General features: G+C 31.7%; 1 protein-coding gene across 4 annotated transcripts in view; it reads left to right on the plus strand.

Annotated features, from left to right (window-relative positions):
* Window positions 1-907, plus strand: part of LOC127698792 (EH domain-binding protein 1-like) — a 99434-nt gene extending 98527 nt beyond the window's left edge. For all 4 annotated transcript variants that reach the window (XM_052202458.1, XM_052202460.1, XM_052202459.1 and 1 more), the window contains one exon: window positions 74-907. In XM_052202458.1, the coding sequence (XP_052058418.1) occupies window positions 74-158 (85 nt within the window). In that variant the 3' untranslated portion in view covers window positions 159-907. The remainder of the gene's footprint in view (window positions 1-73) is intronic.
* Window positions 908-16302: the final 15395 nt, after the last annotated feature.

Consider the following 16302-nt stretch of genomic DNA (forward strand, 5'->3'; position numbering starts at 1 on the left):
TTTAAATTCAAATTTCATGAACTTTTTTTTTTTACAACAACCAAATTATACCAAAATATTGTTTTATTTTTAGAATTGAAGAAGAAGAACAGCTTGATAGAAAGATAAGTGAAGGGAAACTGTTAAAACAAGACAAGAAAGAATGTTCTATACAGTGAAAATCTGGTACCTCTTTGTTGTCTGGGAACCAGACTGATTATGTTCCTTTGAACATTGGGAGGTCAGATGTCAACTCTACAGATTCAGAATAACAATGTGTATCCAAGAACCTCATGTGTTGCTATGTGTTCAGATCATGGCTTTAAGTCAGCTTAAAGTTTACACAATCATAACTCTGTTGTAAAACCAATGCACATGTAGATTGGTTCATAAGGAATGAACTGTGCTTTGCAACCAAATGCTATACATGTATCAAAGCACTTTTAAAATACACACTTCACAAGACAATTACAACATGTGTATTATTTTCAGATACGAACTTGCTTTTTTTTATTAGCCATTTAGTGGTGTTATTTAACTATTACTTAGATTCAGTCAAACTGGAAGATATATATTTAAATACATTTAATTATTTTTCCCCTATTTATTGAGACACAAGGTATTTATTTATAGACATGATATTTGCAAATTTTAACCCAGAAATGCAGTAAATGTGTTACTGTTTCATAAGTATGAATTGTCAGTAAGAATATATAAACTGATTTTCACATGTTTATTTCGCTTTTAACTTCTAAACTGCACTATTTTTGGGACAAACTACAAGAAAGAATATTAAGCTTAACAACTAGTTGAAAATTTACAGAACTGCAGTTATGAGATTAGAATAGACCAATGTGCATGTTGTTAACTGGTAGAAAAAAATTTTTTTTTACATTAGGTGTTATTAATAAATCTTTAAAGAAAGATACTATTCTTAAAATGTCTTGTTTTTTATCCATACAGAGCTATAAATATACTTTAATGTACAGAAATGTAGACTTGGTTTCATAATTGATTAAAGCTGGAAAGAATAATTACAAATTGGTAACTAAAATACAAACAGAATTACAAACCTTATTGAAGACAGTGTGAAAAAGCACTTCATGTTTCTGTTTTTCCTGATGCTACATTTATAAATGAATTAAAAGTTCACCATCTTGTCTATAAAACTGATACCATGATTTGAACAGAACCTGTAAGACCAAAATTACCTTGTTTTATTTTATTTATTTATTTTTTTTTTGGGGGGGGGGGGGTTCATACCTGAATTATTGTTAGTGTTTAACAGTACTTCATCAATTTTGACTATATTGTGTTGGCTAGTTTTTATTGGTGGAGAATATCTGAAGGAACCACTGACCTTTGGCAGTAAAAGTAGCAATCCTAGTCAATTAAGATGGAATTGGAATTCATTTTGCCACAAGCTGGGTTAACAGACCAATAATTACTGTAGATGAACTGCTTAGACCACTCTGCCACCAAGGCCCCCTACCTGAAGTGACAAGCCCCTTGTATGTATTACATGTTTCTGATATTTTCTTGTGTTCACCACTTTGGTCCATTTGTTTCATGGACTTAAATTAAAATCTTAAGTCATTTTAGTACAATTATAATAGTAATAGATTTTCAACTATTCTTTTAGAGAAAAAAAAGGCAGAAAAAGAAATCAAATGTCTAGAAAAAGTATACAATATGGAATTCAAAAGCTCATAAAGCTTAGAAGTCTGTAAGGATGGCAGTTGCGTTTTATTTAAGGCATGTATAATTTGTCTTATGTCCACAAAATCAATTTTAACAGATTTTTTTTTTCTCTCCAATTATAATAATAAAAACCGTATTATTCAATTTATCAATATATTTATGATATAAAGATTAAAAAACCCTTACATTATATTGAGAAGTCAGATTTTTTTACCAAGAGAAATTCCACATTATCTGTTCCTATGTAGCAAAATGTTGCTGTGTCCCTTTGCTCTACATGTAATTGTCATTGGATTGCACCAACATGTACTGGCAGTTCATCTAGTCATGTACATGTAATTAAGAAGGTGTTAATAGACATAAAAACTTTCTTTTTTTTAATTTCTGGGGTGGGTTTTTTCACAATCACATGCAAACATAATAAATCTATAACACCTGTGTTTATTTCTACTTGAAGTAGCAGATAATAAATAAAAAAGAAAGTGAGAGCATATTTTTAAACAAATATGAAGTCAATATTGCATACTTCAGTATAGGGTTTTGGTCATATAGCTACAAGTGCTCTTATATAGAAATGATTTATAAGTTTCATATTGTATGTAGGTTTTGTAGCAGAAAATATCAGAGTTAAATTTTCCAATCTGGAGGATATCCTTCCCTTCCATGAAAATATAAATAATATGAAGTTTATAAAAACAATCTTGAGCCTTGTTTTGAGGGATATCTGATTTCTCATATTGCAAACTTTTAAATCGACAATCAATGAAAATGATGTTTTAATATTTTATATAACTTAAAATAAATTTGGATATTTAGTATCCTTAGAAATTGTAATATTCATTATAAAAAAATATGAAAACAGCAAACACAAACAGTGATCTTAAAAGAGTTATTTCCCTTGAAATAACATATACAAACTTCTGTACAACTTTAATATGTGTAGTAGATTCAAAAGCCATAGTCGGGTTTTGCAATTATGTGATGATCTTGACTATCTTCTGATGATTACTTGATTACCTAGAGCATTTTTGATTCATGATTAATTAAAGTCATAGTTAAACAGAAAAGCAAATACAGTTTTTGATTTCCCATTTTATCCTAGAAACCCCCATGCATGGGCCTCATTCAGGTCTCTAACTGAAACTTCTTACTCCAGGCATGCATTCAAATCAAGCTGCCATTTATAAGTACAAAAAATATCTTCAATTTTCAAAAATTTTTCTTCTAATAATTTTTACTTTCAGTAAGTATAAAAACAAAATATCAATACAGGATCATTATATAAACAAACGTTATTCACACAATTCGATATAGGTGTCTTCTTTAACACTACCTAGAAAACAATGAAAAAAAAAAAAATTCTGACATCAATGAAAGACCTGACTTTTTTACGTTAATAGTTATATAAAAATTTACTAGTAGGTATGTAAATATAAATTTCATGACTGAAATGAATATCTTCGATATAGGTGTCTATTGAGAAAATATTAAGCCCGTCAAGAAATAAAAAACCCAGAAATTCTGACGTCAATGACAGACTGACTTTATTACGTGAATAGTTATATAAAAATTTCCTAGTAGTTATGTAAATGTAAATTTCATGAATGAAATGAATATCTTACATCTTTGTCATTTGAACTCTGGTAGTGAGTTGTCTCATTGGCAATCATACTACACCTTATTTTCAGACATGAATGAAATGAATATGATATTGTGTAAATGTCGTGATACAAGATTGTAGGAGAGGTTGTGCTTTGGGGTTTTTAACCTCTTATACTTACTTGTGTTTGTTATTTTTATTTTTAGTTCATAATACCAGTTTCATATTTAAGATGCAGATTTCTTATTTTTACATCTGACATGTTTAGGGTGGGTGGAATATGGGTGGAATACAGCATTAGACTCATAGATGATTAAAAAAGTTTTTTGGTTTTCTGTAAATTGCTTTGGAATGTAACATAGACTTATAGATAATTGAAGAAAATTTTTTCTGCATAATGATTTTTGGGGTGATTTTTCCTTCTTTTACTTGCATGTGTTTGGTAATGTTATCTTTAGTTCATATCATCAGTTTCATATTTAAGACACAATTTTTTTTATTTTTCATCCAACATGTTGAGGGTGGGTAGAATATAGCATCAGACTTACAGATGATATTTAATTGACTTTTTTCAATAAAAATTTTTTTTTTTGTGAGCGTACAGTAACTAAGTTTTCATTGGTTTACTGTAAATTGCTTTTGAGATCTTTCATACATCTTTTAATTGATAATTTACATGCAAATTTTGTTATTTTCACTTCCCTCACAATTTTATATGACCATTGAAATTAATTTAGATCATATTCATGGTCTTTATTGAAGGTGATCTTTGTTTTTTAAGATTTACATGTATTTTCTTTCTTATTCGTTTTCACAAAAAGGCCGTAAATTATTTGAAAAAAAATGTTGCAAAATTTAGCTGTGATGAAATGAAGTGAATTACATTGATAAATATTCAGTGATGAAGATGAAATAAATATATTATCATATAAATGATTTGCGTCAAAAGAAATCAAAACTGTCAAAATTACTCAATTAAACTATCTATTCCCAAGATGGAAGCAGTCATTATTTGTGTCAGTGATGATTATTAAGAATTCTTAATCTTTACAATGTTTTTTTTTTTTAAAGAAATTTTGACCCCAATTCAGTGCATTTGTCTGAAAGTTTGAAATTAATCCTCTGTATCCCAGAGAAAGTTTCAATTTTTAAATCATAAGGGTACATCATTACCATTTTGTTTTATATTTTTAAGCCCCACCCACTGATGTTCGCCAAAGTACATAGATTTTTAAACTTAACACTATTTGCTTTTCCATTGTCGCTGTATTTTAGATGTAAAGTTTCAATTTAAATATATGAAAGATCAGACTAAAGTTTAATGATTCTGTTTCAATCAGTACACATGCCAGAAGCTGAAAAAGAAGCAAACAGGAAAAATGAAAAAAACGTGCAAGTTGATTTCACATCTGACTTCAAACTATCTCTTTACAATAAAAGTATAAATATCTCAGACAAAAATAATATTTGTGTTTAGAGTTTGGCATAGTTCTTTGCCTCATAATTCCTAGGTACTTTAAGTTTTTATTTGCACTTTTGGTAGTGAATCCTGAAAACGCTGCAGGTATCCTTATATACTCAAGGTATAAATATTGAGCAAACAAACAAATAAAGATTCCTGCCTACTTGCCTACTTTATATTTTTTTTGTGGCCAAAATTTTGAGTTCTTTAGTACATTTTTTTATTGCCTGGCCTACCCTTAATTTATGTAGAGGCCTCCTCTTTTTGAAAGTACATAATACGCCAGTGATGAGAGCAATTGAATGGAAAAGAGACTTGAAATAAAGAGATAGGGATAAATAAGTACAATACAATTAGTCAAACCATGTCAATTGTTAAGAATGTTTTCCTTTTGTTGACACAGTTGTGGTTTGTAAGATTACGTAAAACAATTGAAGGGAATTAATCCATCCATGTATGTCAGTAGGTCTTCATCCCTTTCCTTTTTTACTTCCAAATTATTTTGTACTTTTAGTTTACTGTTGGTGCAGTCAAAATTGTATTGGCCATAGATATACCTGTAATAAGACAATCTATGACCATTTAAAAGGGAATAACATATGTATGACATCATGTCTAAAAATATGACTACATGTCGAAAATTCAAAGTTTGGATATAAATCACAGACAGGCATCAAATTTCTAAGCCTTGTACAAATAATTTTGAATTTTCTGAAGCAAAGTATAGCATTTCTGCATTTCTGGTACTCTTATCGTTTGTTGTTTTGTTACTAATGATATTCTGTTATGTTTAAAAATCATTTCCAAGAAATTAGTTTCAGAACAAAAAAGGAAAAGATATGGTAATTTGCATTTCAATTGTGTTTTTAAGCAGACTGTAATTGCACATGAATAATATAATAGACCTATCATTTGAAATGAACAGGTAAGGTAGACAGTGTTTTATTATGTTGTGCAGAGAAAAAAAAGCTAGTTTTCTGGGGGGGGGGGGGGGGGATGTGTATGCATGTTATATTTATTTTCATGAGTAGTCTGAGTTAACTGTTTTTTTTTCTCTCAAAGAAACTCATGCATTCATCAATTTGGGATGAATATGTTACACAGTAGACATATTCTTAGAGTAACAGTTACCCTTGATTATTTATTAAATTTGATCAAACCAATGAAATATTCTTTTTCATAGACTGCTACATTGAATGCCTTGAACTATTAATGGTATGTTTTTGAATATCTTGTTGTATATTATAGTGGTATTGTGATTTTTCTGTTACATGGTGCTTTTTAATCACATTTGTATGCTGTGCCATTTTGTATGACATTGTTACATATTTATGTTGTTAATGTCATGTTATAAGAATAAATATGATGAAATGTATACTTAGCACTTTTTGCCAGGGTTTCAGACGTTAATGAATTAGCTGTTTTTGCCATGGTTTCAGACGTTAATAAATTAGCAGTTTTCGGCATGGTTTCAGAGGTTAATGATTGTTATTGACCTTTTAAGTTCATAAAAATATATCCTTCTTTTTAAAAGAAAGATAATCTCTTTTAGATTATCTAATGTGATCTTAAGGTTACAGTCGGTAAAAAGAAACCCTACAAAGATACATTTTTCTGAATTTTTCCAGTCTTTGCTAACATTCCAAAATGCTGAATGCTTAGCACAGGTGCTAGGGGCCGTCTTAAACTTGCAGTGAAGTGAGAGGTGGTTTTTTTTTTGTTGTTGCTCCGTGTTGGAGGCCTAACTGTGACTTTGAGATGAAGAACAGCAATAAAAGCGCTGTCCCTTGCCATTTGTGTGTTTTTGCTGTGCATGTACTGATTTTGTGTAAAGGGTGGATACCCCATATTCTTTGTTTTTTTCTATTAGCGAAAAAGCAGCAAATACAAGTTTAAAATTATTTCGGTTAACTGGGTATAGGATTGAACCCCCATCAGTATGCAACTGAAAATTTTTCAAATCCCTTCAATATTAAGGGGGAAATAACCCATGATGGTTTACTGGCATTACAGTAACAAAGAAGTAATATTTAGTAGATAATTAGCCATGTGACAAGTTTGTCAGGTAGGCTAAACAACAATAAGAAAGCATCACAAGCAAGTCAAAATAGAAACAAAATGGTGTAAAATAAGATTACAACTCCCTCAAGCTAACCTTAGACAGTTGAGGTTGAGCAATTATTTCAATTACTCAAAACCTTCCTATTGTATATAAACATTCCATAAAAAAAACAACTGCAAAAATTTGCTCAGTAGAGCTGAAAACAATAATAATACATTTTACCATAACAACAAGAATGTGTCCATAGTACACGGATGCCCCACTTGCACTATCATTTTCTATGTTCTGTGGACCGTGAAATTGGGGTCAAAACTCTAATTTGGCATTAAAATTAGAAGATCATATCATTGAGAACATGTGTACTAAGTTTCAAGTTGATTGGACTTCAACTTCATCAAAAACTACCTTGACCAAAAAATTTATCCTGAAGCGGGACAGACAGACGAAAGAACGAACGAACAGACGCACAGACCGAAAAACATAATGCCCCTCTACTATCTTAGGTGGGGCATAAAAATGAGAGAAGGCACATTATTTGGGAATCTGGTTAACGAGCTGTAAAAATGATGCAGAAGATATCACTGAATGGACAGTCAAATAAGTAACAAGTCAAAGAAAACCGGATTATACCATGGTAGAATACGGAAAACTAGACTGAGCAACACAAACCTCAACAAAAACCAGGGGGTCTCAGGTGCACCTTATGGGTAAGCAGATCATGCCTCACATTTGACACCCGTCGTGTTGTTCATGAAAAGAACGAATTCGGCGATTTTACAATCGAGGAAAAGAGGACGGAGTTGTGGCTACAATTGGAACAAATCCGTGGTCATTTGTGACAGAGATATTCCAAAACGCTTGAACTAAATCATGATCACGTCCATAAACCTTTTTAAAGAAAGACTTCAACTTTCAACACAATAAACCTCAGTTCAATGGCTTGTGTTTATCAAGGAAACCATTATAGGAAAAGCAAGGTATCTGGGATATCTTATCAACTGGGAGATATGTACTCCATATACAGGTGTTGCTACATAGAAATGGCAAGTTTACAATAGGAAAGCTAAAATCGTCTCTTTTGTCGATAAGTTTAATTCTTAACCGACCCTCATTGTCAATTTCTAGATTTTATAGTCAAGATATAAGGCACTGTCAGTAGTTCCTATAGGAATGTCGATTGTCAGTTGAAAAATACGTCTTCCAAGACGTAACAAGTATGCTGTAATTAAAACAAATGCCAGTTTCAGAGATGTTTTTGTTTGAATAAGGGTATGATTGATCCAACAAGAAATGTATATCTACGTTTGCCTTTTTTATGAATCCCTCCTTTCGAAGTTGCTGGACATGGTAGAGTGAAAGCAGAAATGTTTCCAGAAATGTAAACTGAAAATTGACAGGACGGTAATCTTTACATCTTTAACTGAAAATAAATACTGCTTGTCCGCATTAGGTTGTGGATTTGACTGCCAAACACGTTAACCCCTTACATGTCAGGCACGTGCATATTGTAATCGTTACATTAAGGAAAAATGATTGACACAAGGTAAAACGCCTATTTTAACACTTTTATGTTCTTGTATTTCAAATTTGTGTTTCGACCGTATCTGGTCAAATCTTCTACAGGAGAAGTATACTAGTATTATTGGATGAACTAAAACCGGTATCAAAATGTTTTTGGTCTACATTAGGAAGTACTATATCGAATGAAATATTTCCATGATATGACCATGTAATTTTCTATCAGTTTGGCCTAAATGAAGAAAAATAAACACCATGCGGACAAACTTAAACAATAATAGATCAAATTATTACTATAACATCAAATATGCTTTGTGTTTTTGTATTTGTATTACTTGTATTTGTCAAAAAACTTATTTAGTTGAAATAAATAAAAGTTTTTTTTATTTTAATGTATTAAATCATCCAAGGACGGGATTTGAAAGATATTCTTCAATAATCGAATCAAATCAATAAATATGTGAAATAATTTTACTATCATTGTACTTATTTTAATTTAGTGTTTGAATTTTCTCGTCTTTTATTTTCATACTCTTAAAAGCAGCCTAACCCTCAAGTTTTATTCAACTTAAAAAGTCAAAGCGATTAAGCCTGCAAATTAGCAAACTTTGTTTAGAAATAAGTTTTATTTGCATGAATAATATATAAATATCAAATTTAGTGTGAAAATAATTAAAGGAAAAAAAATGATGGGGCATCGATACTTGAATCTGCAGAATTAGAAATTTGTCAGGAATTTTTAAGTAGTGTAACAATCCAATTTTAATTTTATATTGAAATTGCATCCGCATTAAATGAGCTGTAAATTACATAATGTATTTATAATTTACCATCTGCATAATTTATTTACATTTTGCAAGCAAATCAAACATGCAGATGTATCCAAACCATTTAAGAAGATTCCAAAGTATCAGTTCTCTTCATTTTCTTTTACCAGTCAACCAAATTCATCAAAAGAAATTAAAATACATGCTTGACCAAACTGGCTCCATTTCTTTCTATACTGAAAGCTTATAACTGTGCTAGTTATACCCTAATAGGCGTAGAATCCAAATTTTGAGTGCATGTTTTGACGTACAACAATCCGGTTTTTCAGTGCATCGCTATGCCATGCCCCGTATTTATGTTTTGTCATGAATTTCCAGCTACGCCCTTTAGTTTTCTGCCGTCAAGGATGTTCAACCCTGCCCGACGATCCGTGAAGTATTCACACTCAGTACCCTCTTGTCGTGAATGATGAAGTAGAAAACCTTCCCCGTGTGTGTTCTTCTTAAAACTAACACATGCCTTCACCGTCTCTGTTCTTACCACTTCTTCTTATTAATTTTAATACACAGTAGCTAACGACAAGTCATCAAGTTTTGACAGATATTCAAAAAATTATAAATAATAAAATAAACGAATCTGTGGTTCCTCTCAACATGTGCTTTGAATATTGAGTATGGCCGACTGTGGAAATTGAATGTTTCATTGTTGATGTAATTTTAATTTTATCAATGTTAAAAGTTAAAATCGAGACCACCTTCCAAAACTAGATTTTAACAAGTGCGCTGTCATGATTTTCATAAATAGACATTTTTACAAAGTTACCATTTGATAGATTATAGTTAAAAATAGTTGTGCGCTTTACAGAAAATATTTGTTGACACATATATTTAGAACTCAGCGGAAAACACGAAATTTTATTTATTACTAAGATTTTAGAAAAATTTGATAATTTGTCCCAACTTATTGTAAAACAATTTGTTGCAGCCGAAATGATATACATATATATAATCAGTTCTAAATCAGTTTCAATCTTGTGCAATCAATCACCGTGGTTATCCAAAATAAAATCTTTGCACCACCTAAACCAATATTCTAATACGTGTACTAGACTATGCTCAACTGTAATAGCAGAAATTGAATTTACTCATTTTGACTGCAACAAATTCATCCAAATTATATAAACATTCCGTGTAAAAAAAAGACCCCAACTTACTTATCTATTTTCCGTACTTTTGTTTTCCTAGTTGCATGCACAGTATGAAATTTGAAACTGTTAAATCTCTATTTTGATTTTGAGAAGCATGACAAAACCAAGGTATCGTGTTTCGTGGTCAATCGACTAGTCGCCTTTAGACAATGATCAATAAAAGCGTAACGGACAAAGCAAATATGTTGACAACATATGCTTTTTTATGCATGGGTTATTTAATATTGCCAACATTTTCCTGTAATTTTACCCATCAATAGCTTGATTTATAGAACCGTTATAACAATTATCGCCAAACAAATACTAATTAATCAGTCCTACTGACCAGTGTAAACACCTGTCTGACCACAAAAGCCACGCCGACTGCCGTGGCTTTATTGACCCTGCAACTGATTGTGCTACGATGCTGAACAAGGCTCGCCGACGGATTTTTAATTTATTGTATCTTTTGTGCAGCCGAATTTCTAACGCCTTACATGATTTGTTTCTTCGTTCATTAGCATTTTCTAATTAGCGTGTTTATGTGGATAATGAAGTAGTCATTATTGTTTTGCTAGATTGCTGATGACGGAAATGGCCGTCGATACTAAAAATACAAACCCGCATGTTGTTAACACGGCTTACATTACTACTGAAGCCACACATGTTGCGAAATGTAAATGTATTACTGTAAATTGAAAATTAATGGTCCATGTAAATGCATGATAACTTAATAAGACTAGTACTGCAACAAGAAAACCACCATTTTCTTTCAAAACGCCGTTTATGTATAAGAGGTGCGATATATCTTTATTTCCGCAGAAAAAAAATAAATTATACCTTTGATCAGACGCTGTATAATTTTACCTGGAACAGATCTATATAATTATACGTATTCTACCTGCAAAAGATAGCACAGCGTGTTAATCTCAAAACAGGTAAGCCGTCAGGCGCGTGTACTTGACAGTATGCGGCATTCAAACGTCTATTGTTTCATGTGTTCACGCGAGGTGAGGTCTTGATCCATTTAATACACTTAATATGTAGTTGGATTTCACAGTTTATGTAGGATTTTTTTTTACCTGACAAATCTGCTGATGAATTGGAACATCGCATACTTCTAAAATATTTCAATTGGTAGTATTCTTTAAGCTTTTGCAAGAACACAATGCATCAACGATTTTGTATATGTTTACCTCTTGTTTTCACATGTGAATGTGACAGAGTGTTTTTAAATAAAGCATATTGTATTATATTGTTAAATAGCTGCCAGTAAATTGGATTCCCGTTAAAACATCGCAGTTGTTTTGGTTTTATTTCTATACGAAATAAAATGGATAACGATCAGTTTCAATGCAAAAATAGGCTTATTTGGTTTGTAAAATCTTAAATAATACAAGAGCGTCTCAAGTTAAGAGTTGGAGTACGTAAAAGTTTGTTTATAGCTGAACATCTGTTAAAGTTGTCTTTCAGTGCTCGGCTTTAATTAAGTTGCAAATTTGCTTTTTTATGCATACATATAAATAACGCCAAATAAAGCATCAATGAATGAATTTAACAAAGTAACACTTCTGATATGTTTTACCTCGAAGTGTTAATGTATACATGCGGTAGATCTATTCAGAGTTTGCGCTCTCAGCTGAATTGCACGTGTTGTATTGCCATCTAGAATTACTGCAGCAATGTACTAATCCAGAAGTGTGAAATTGGCACGCGCGTTGTCAAAGGTGCACGCGCATTCTAACATATGTCATGCTACTTAAAAGAAGCTTAGAAAATTATCAAGAAATACAAAATTGTCATGATTTGTAAAATAGTAAAATAATTTACAAACTGGTCTGATACGTCTCTTTTATTTATTAGTATTTCTTCTTTTTTTCACGTATTTTTTTTAATAATGACGTGAGGTGTAACTTCACTTCTTCCTCTATAGTCATCATTTTTTTTTCAATCTAGAAGTTGTCCTTTTGTCAAATTCTGTTTATCACAATACCAATATTTCTACATATATAGTAACCCAGTTGTGGAGATCTGATGTTTTGTTGCAAATACATACAGTGATTTGTAGTAGTGTTTTAAATTGCAACATCTATATAAAACACTACAATGATGAGTGGGAATATGAAGGTATAATTTTTTGAGTCATCATAATGTTTAAGTTGTCTTTAAATAATAAACCAACGATGCAACAACATTTCTAAATTGGACCATTACATGTGCTGTCCAGTTTGTACTTTTTTTATATTCAGACATTTGGCAATTCACGTAATTTTAGCTAACAAAACCGAGGTGATAAGCATATTCGAGAATAGTAAAACATGGATCTCTTTCGTGTTCTTTCCGACGTTTTTTTTTAAGTTTAAAGTCTGAACTATGAGGCCAACGAAATAACTGATGTGCCAAATTCCAAGATTAATTAAGAAAAATAAGAGGGGACAAACAACAAAACCAACAACAACAACAACAACCCATGTACGTATGTAAGACCTAAACATGGATGAGATACATTAGCCATCAAGCAAACATCAGCCAACCAATCTTTAGTTAACACATATAGTTCGAGCAATTGGCGAATGACTAGTATAATTATGATGAAAGTCCTGAACATGGATGAGATATTTGCCAGTGGTCGTTAAGCAAACGCCAGTAAGAACCTAGAAATGATGGTTTGTTAAAAAAACCTATTCAATACACAGTCTTTTGAAGAAACAATGCAACTTAGCGGTTCAAAATCAATAAGAATATCATCTTGAATATAAATGAAATATTTGCCACTGGACGTTAAGCAGGCACTTATCAATTGATTAATCGATACGTATAGTACATGCATAACAATTACTTAGAAATGCACATAATTGAGTTGTTGAGTCTAAGATCAGCTAACGACGGTGAGATTGATATTAAAACATATAAGATATTATATTGTTCTTCAACGTTACATACTGCTACAGAGTTTCCAATCCAAAAACTAAACTCCTCTGCGTTGAAAACAATCTGCGGTGAAAACAAACTATGATTAAATCTCTTGATTATCCACAGTCATAAAACCATTTAAATTTGTTATATTAGTGTGTGACTTTTGTATTTTAAGAATCTGTTTTATTCATAAAAAGTATACATAACCAAAAGAACATGCTTGTTTGCAGTTTAACACACGTTTTCTGTCTTATATTACTGTAGAACAGGTGTTGTACGGTACTTGTGGACACGTTGAAGGGCTGTTCAGATAACTTACTTTATAACAAATACATTTTGGGATGAAATAATTGGCCCGTATATCAATACATTTCAACACTTTTCAATATCTTGAGGAGAGTACTATTGAATGGTTATACCCATGTTCAAGTGACTGTCACTTGCTTAATACCGTATTCTTAAGCATAACCATTTTGTTGATACTTTCAATTCTCTATTTTTCTTAATATTTCTTTAGGGACTGTATTTTTAAGTGACCAGGTAAGATGTGTACGTGTTAACATGAATACTTATTTGTCGGCATAAACATACGTAATTTCACTAATTAATACAGAAAGTAGGCGCTTCCTCTACTACTTTCATCAGGAGTGTCCTTCCGTATCATTATAATTGGTTTAAGTGTGTCCAGTCCACGTAATTACAGGACACTCGGTCAACACTTCTTGTTAACATACAAAAATTGTGTATTCAAATATTGTCCATGGCCAAAGGGTAATATTCACATTGTACAAATCTTTTGGCGGGACTTTTGAGGAAATTGTGCCTCTCAGTTGGAAATAACAAAATTACAAAAAAAAAGTTGTTGTAATAAGGACAAAATATTACTTTTGGTAAACTTTGAGAGTATACCGGTAGCTTTATTTACCTACGTTGAAGGACAAAATCATGTTTTTTTTTCAAACTTGCTCGTGTAGAATTGTAACTCAATGTCTTCAACTTTTTTGTTGCCAATGTAAGTAGTGAGCTTACTAATTGGCATTTTTCAAAGATGGAAAGACCTCTAAAATTTGGCCGGAGATACTAAAGTTTGCGTTCACTATTATTTGTTCTCGTTTTTTTCTAAACACAGCTTTTTTTTCTGAAAAGTGACCCCATTTCTATATGTAAATAAAACCAATAAAATCTAGTCCAATCAATAATTCAAACTATGTTTTGATTACTACTACGATAGGATTTTACATATATTCCTTCTTTAAATTGTCAAAAGATAGTCAAAGTGACTATTTAAAACGAGTTACTGGTTTAACAATTCACTACCATTGGACGAAGCCTGGCGTGATAATCCTTTGTTGACAAAAATAGTTGCTTAATTTTGTTTGTAGCCCCCTACAATCACTGAAATACCGTATCATCCAATTATAATTCTATAACCAGTATGTTTGAGACAGTGAGCTGGTCGAAGGAGTGGCCGACCCGTATCATAGCTACATATTTACACCAGTTGTCTGTTTTTGTTAGGTACGTAGCACTTGACCATACCCCTATCCTTTTATATAAAAACTTACCAGGCTTTAATTTACTAGCAGGGGGCAAAGTATGGTCACTTCCCGACAAAGTTAGTGACACATTACTTTGTTCCTTAATAGGCATCTCTCGGTTTCTGTTCATCAAGCGAGAACAATAACGAGATGACACGTTAGGATAGCCCGAGCAGTTACACCAAACGCAACTTGATAATTCCGCTCCGTTACCCTTCTAAAATACGACCGTTGACGTAACGTTTACCCCATCGCTGAGTATGTGTCAATGATTGCGTAAAATTTCCAAATTGATATCATTCCCCTGGGAAAGGATTTATCACTAATCTTTTTTCAAAGCAAAAAAGTGTCTTTTATAAGTGAAGTACCTGACACAATAGACCGATGACCCTTACATGAAAACAAATCAACCTTGTTTTGTCAGCTCTTATATCAACATGTTCAATTTTATTGTTCAAAATTAAATTCCGTAAATTTGACGCTGCCTTTGGAAGGAAAACAACTTAAGCAGTGTTTTATTGGAACCCAATTAGCTGATAGTTTCTATATCTATGTTCACTTCGTTTTCGCTAATTATGTATTTTTCTTCCATTATTCGGATATTACTTCTGGTTATTTTTGTTTGACAATTTTCTTACGTTATTGTGACCCAAATATTACTCGATGATTAGATTGTAGTGCCTTTTAAAAAGAACCGTACCAGTAATGTGAAGTCTTGTGACTTTAGGAAATAAGTACTTTTAACTTTTTGTAAATTGAATGTAGGATTTACCGTTAATATATAAAAATAAGGAGTTGTGGTATGATTGCCAATGGGACAAATATCCACCAAAGTTCGAATAAAGTGGATGTAAGCAATTATAGGCAACCATACGGCCTTCAACAATAAGAAAAACCCATATATACCGTATGTCAATATGTCAAGTTCAGCAATACTAAACAAACAGGATAACCTTCAATAGAAAACTGCATCTATGACTCCCAGTTAGTTATCTCTTACTCATACGACATGAAAAATAAGAACTCTTTCTCGCAATATCGTTTCTTGGCATTCAAATTAAAATTAGAAAGTGAAAATCAGCTCTCCGCACTCCACAGATCTATGTTTCATTAAACTGAGTTGATTTGAAGCCTCCACAAAAAAAATGATACGTTTAATGGCAAGTTTTTTTCATTATGACAAAGAGGATTTACACTATAGATTTTCTCACAATGGCCATGTCGTTATTGCAGAATTTTCTTATGTGATCTTTCATCAGACTGCACCTTTATATATGTATATACATATTATTTTGTCGTTGTCTCTTGTTTTTTGTTGTTGTTGTTGTTGTTTTAAGGAGGGTCTTTGGATATGGTTTTGTATATCTTTCTTCGGCTTGTAGATTGTATTATCCTTCTTCAGTTCTGTTTATCGACATATTTTGTCAACCATACATGGTTTAGATTTATACAAAATGCTGACCTTTCCGTATACAATTTACCCGAACAATTGTTTTATTAGTCTTTTATTCATTTAAAAAGTTGATGTACGAATGTATATATTTAGCCAGATATTGATTAAATTATATGGTA

Source organism: Mytilus californianus, unplaced genomic scaffold, assembly GCF_021869535.1.
Source record: "Mytilus californianus isolate M0D057914Y unplaced genomic scaffold, xbMytCali1.0.p SCAF_4, whole genome shotgun sequence".
NCBI classification, from domain to species: domain Eukaryota; kingdom Metazoa; phylum Mollusca; class Bivalvia; order Mytilida; family Mytilidae; genus Mytilus; species Mytilus californianus.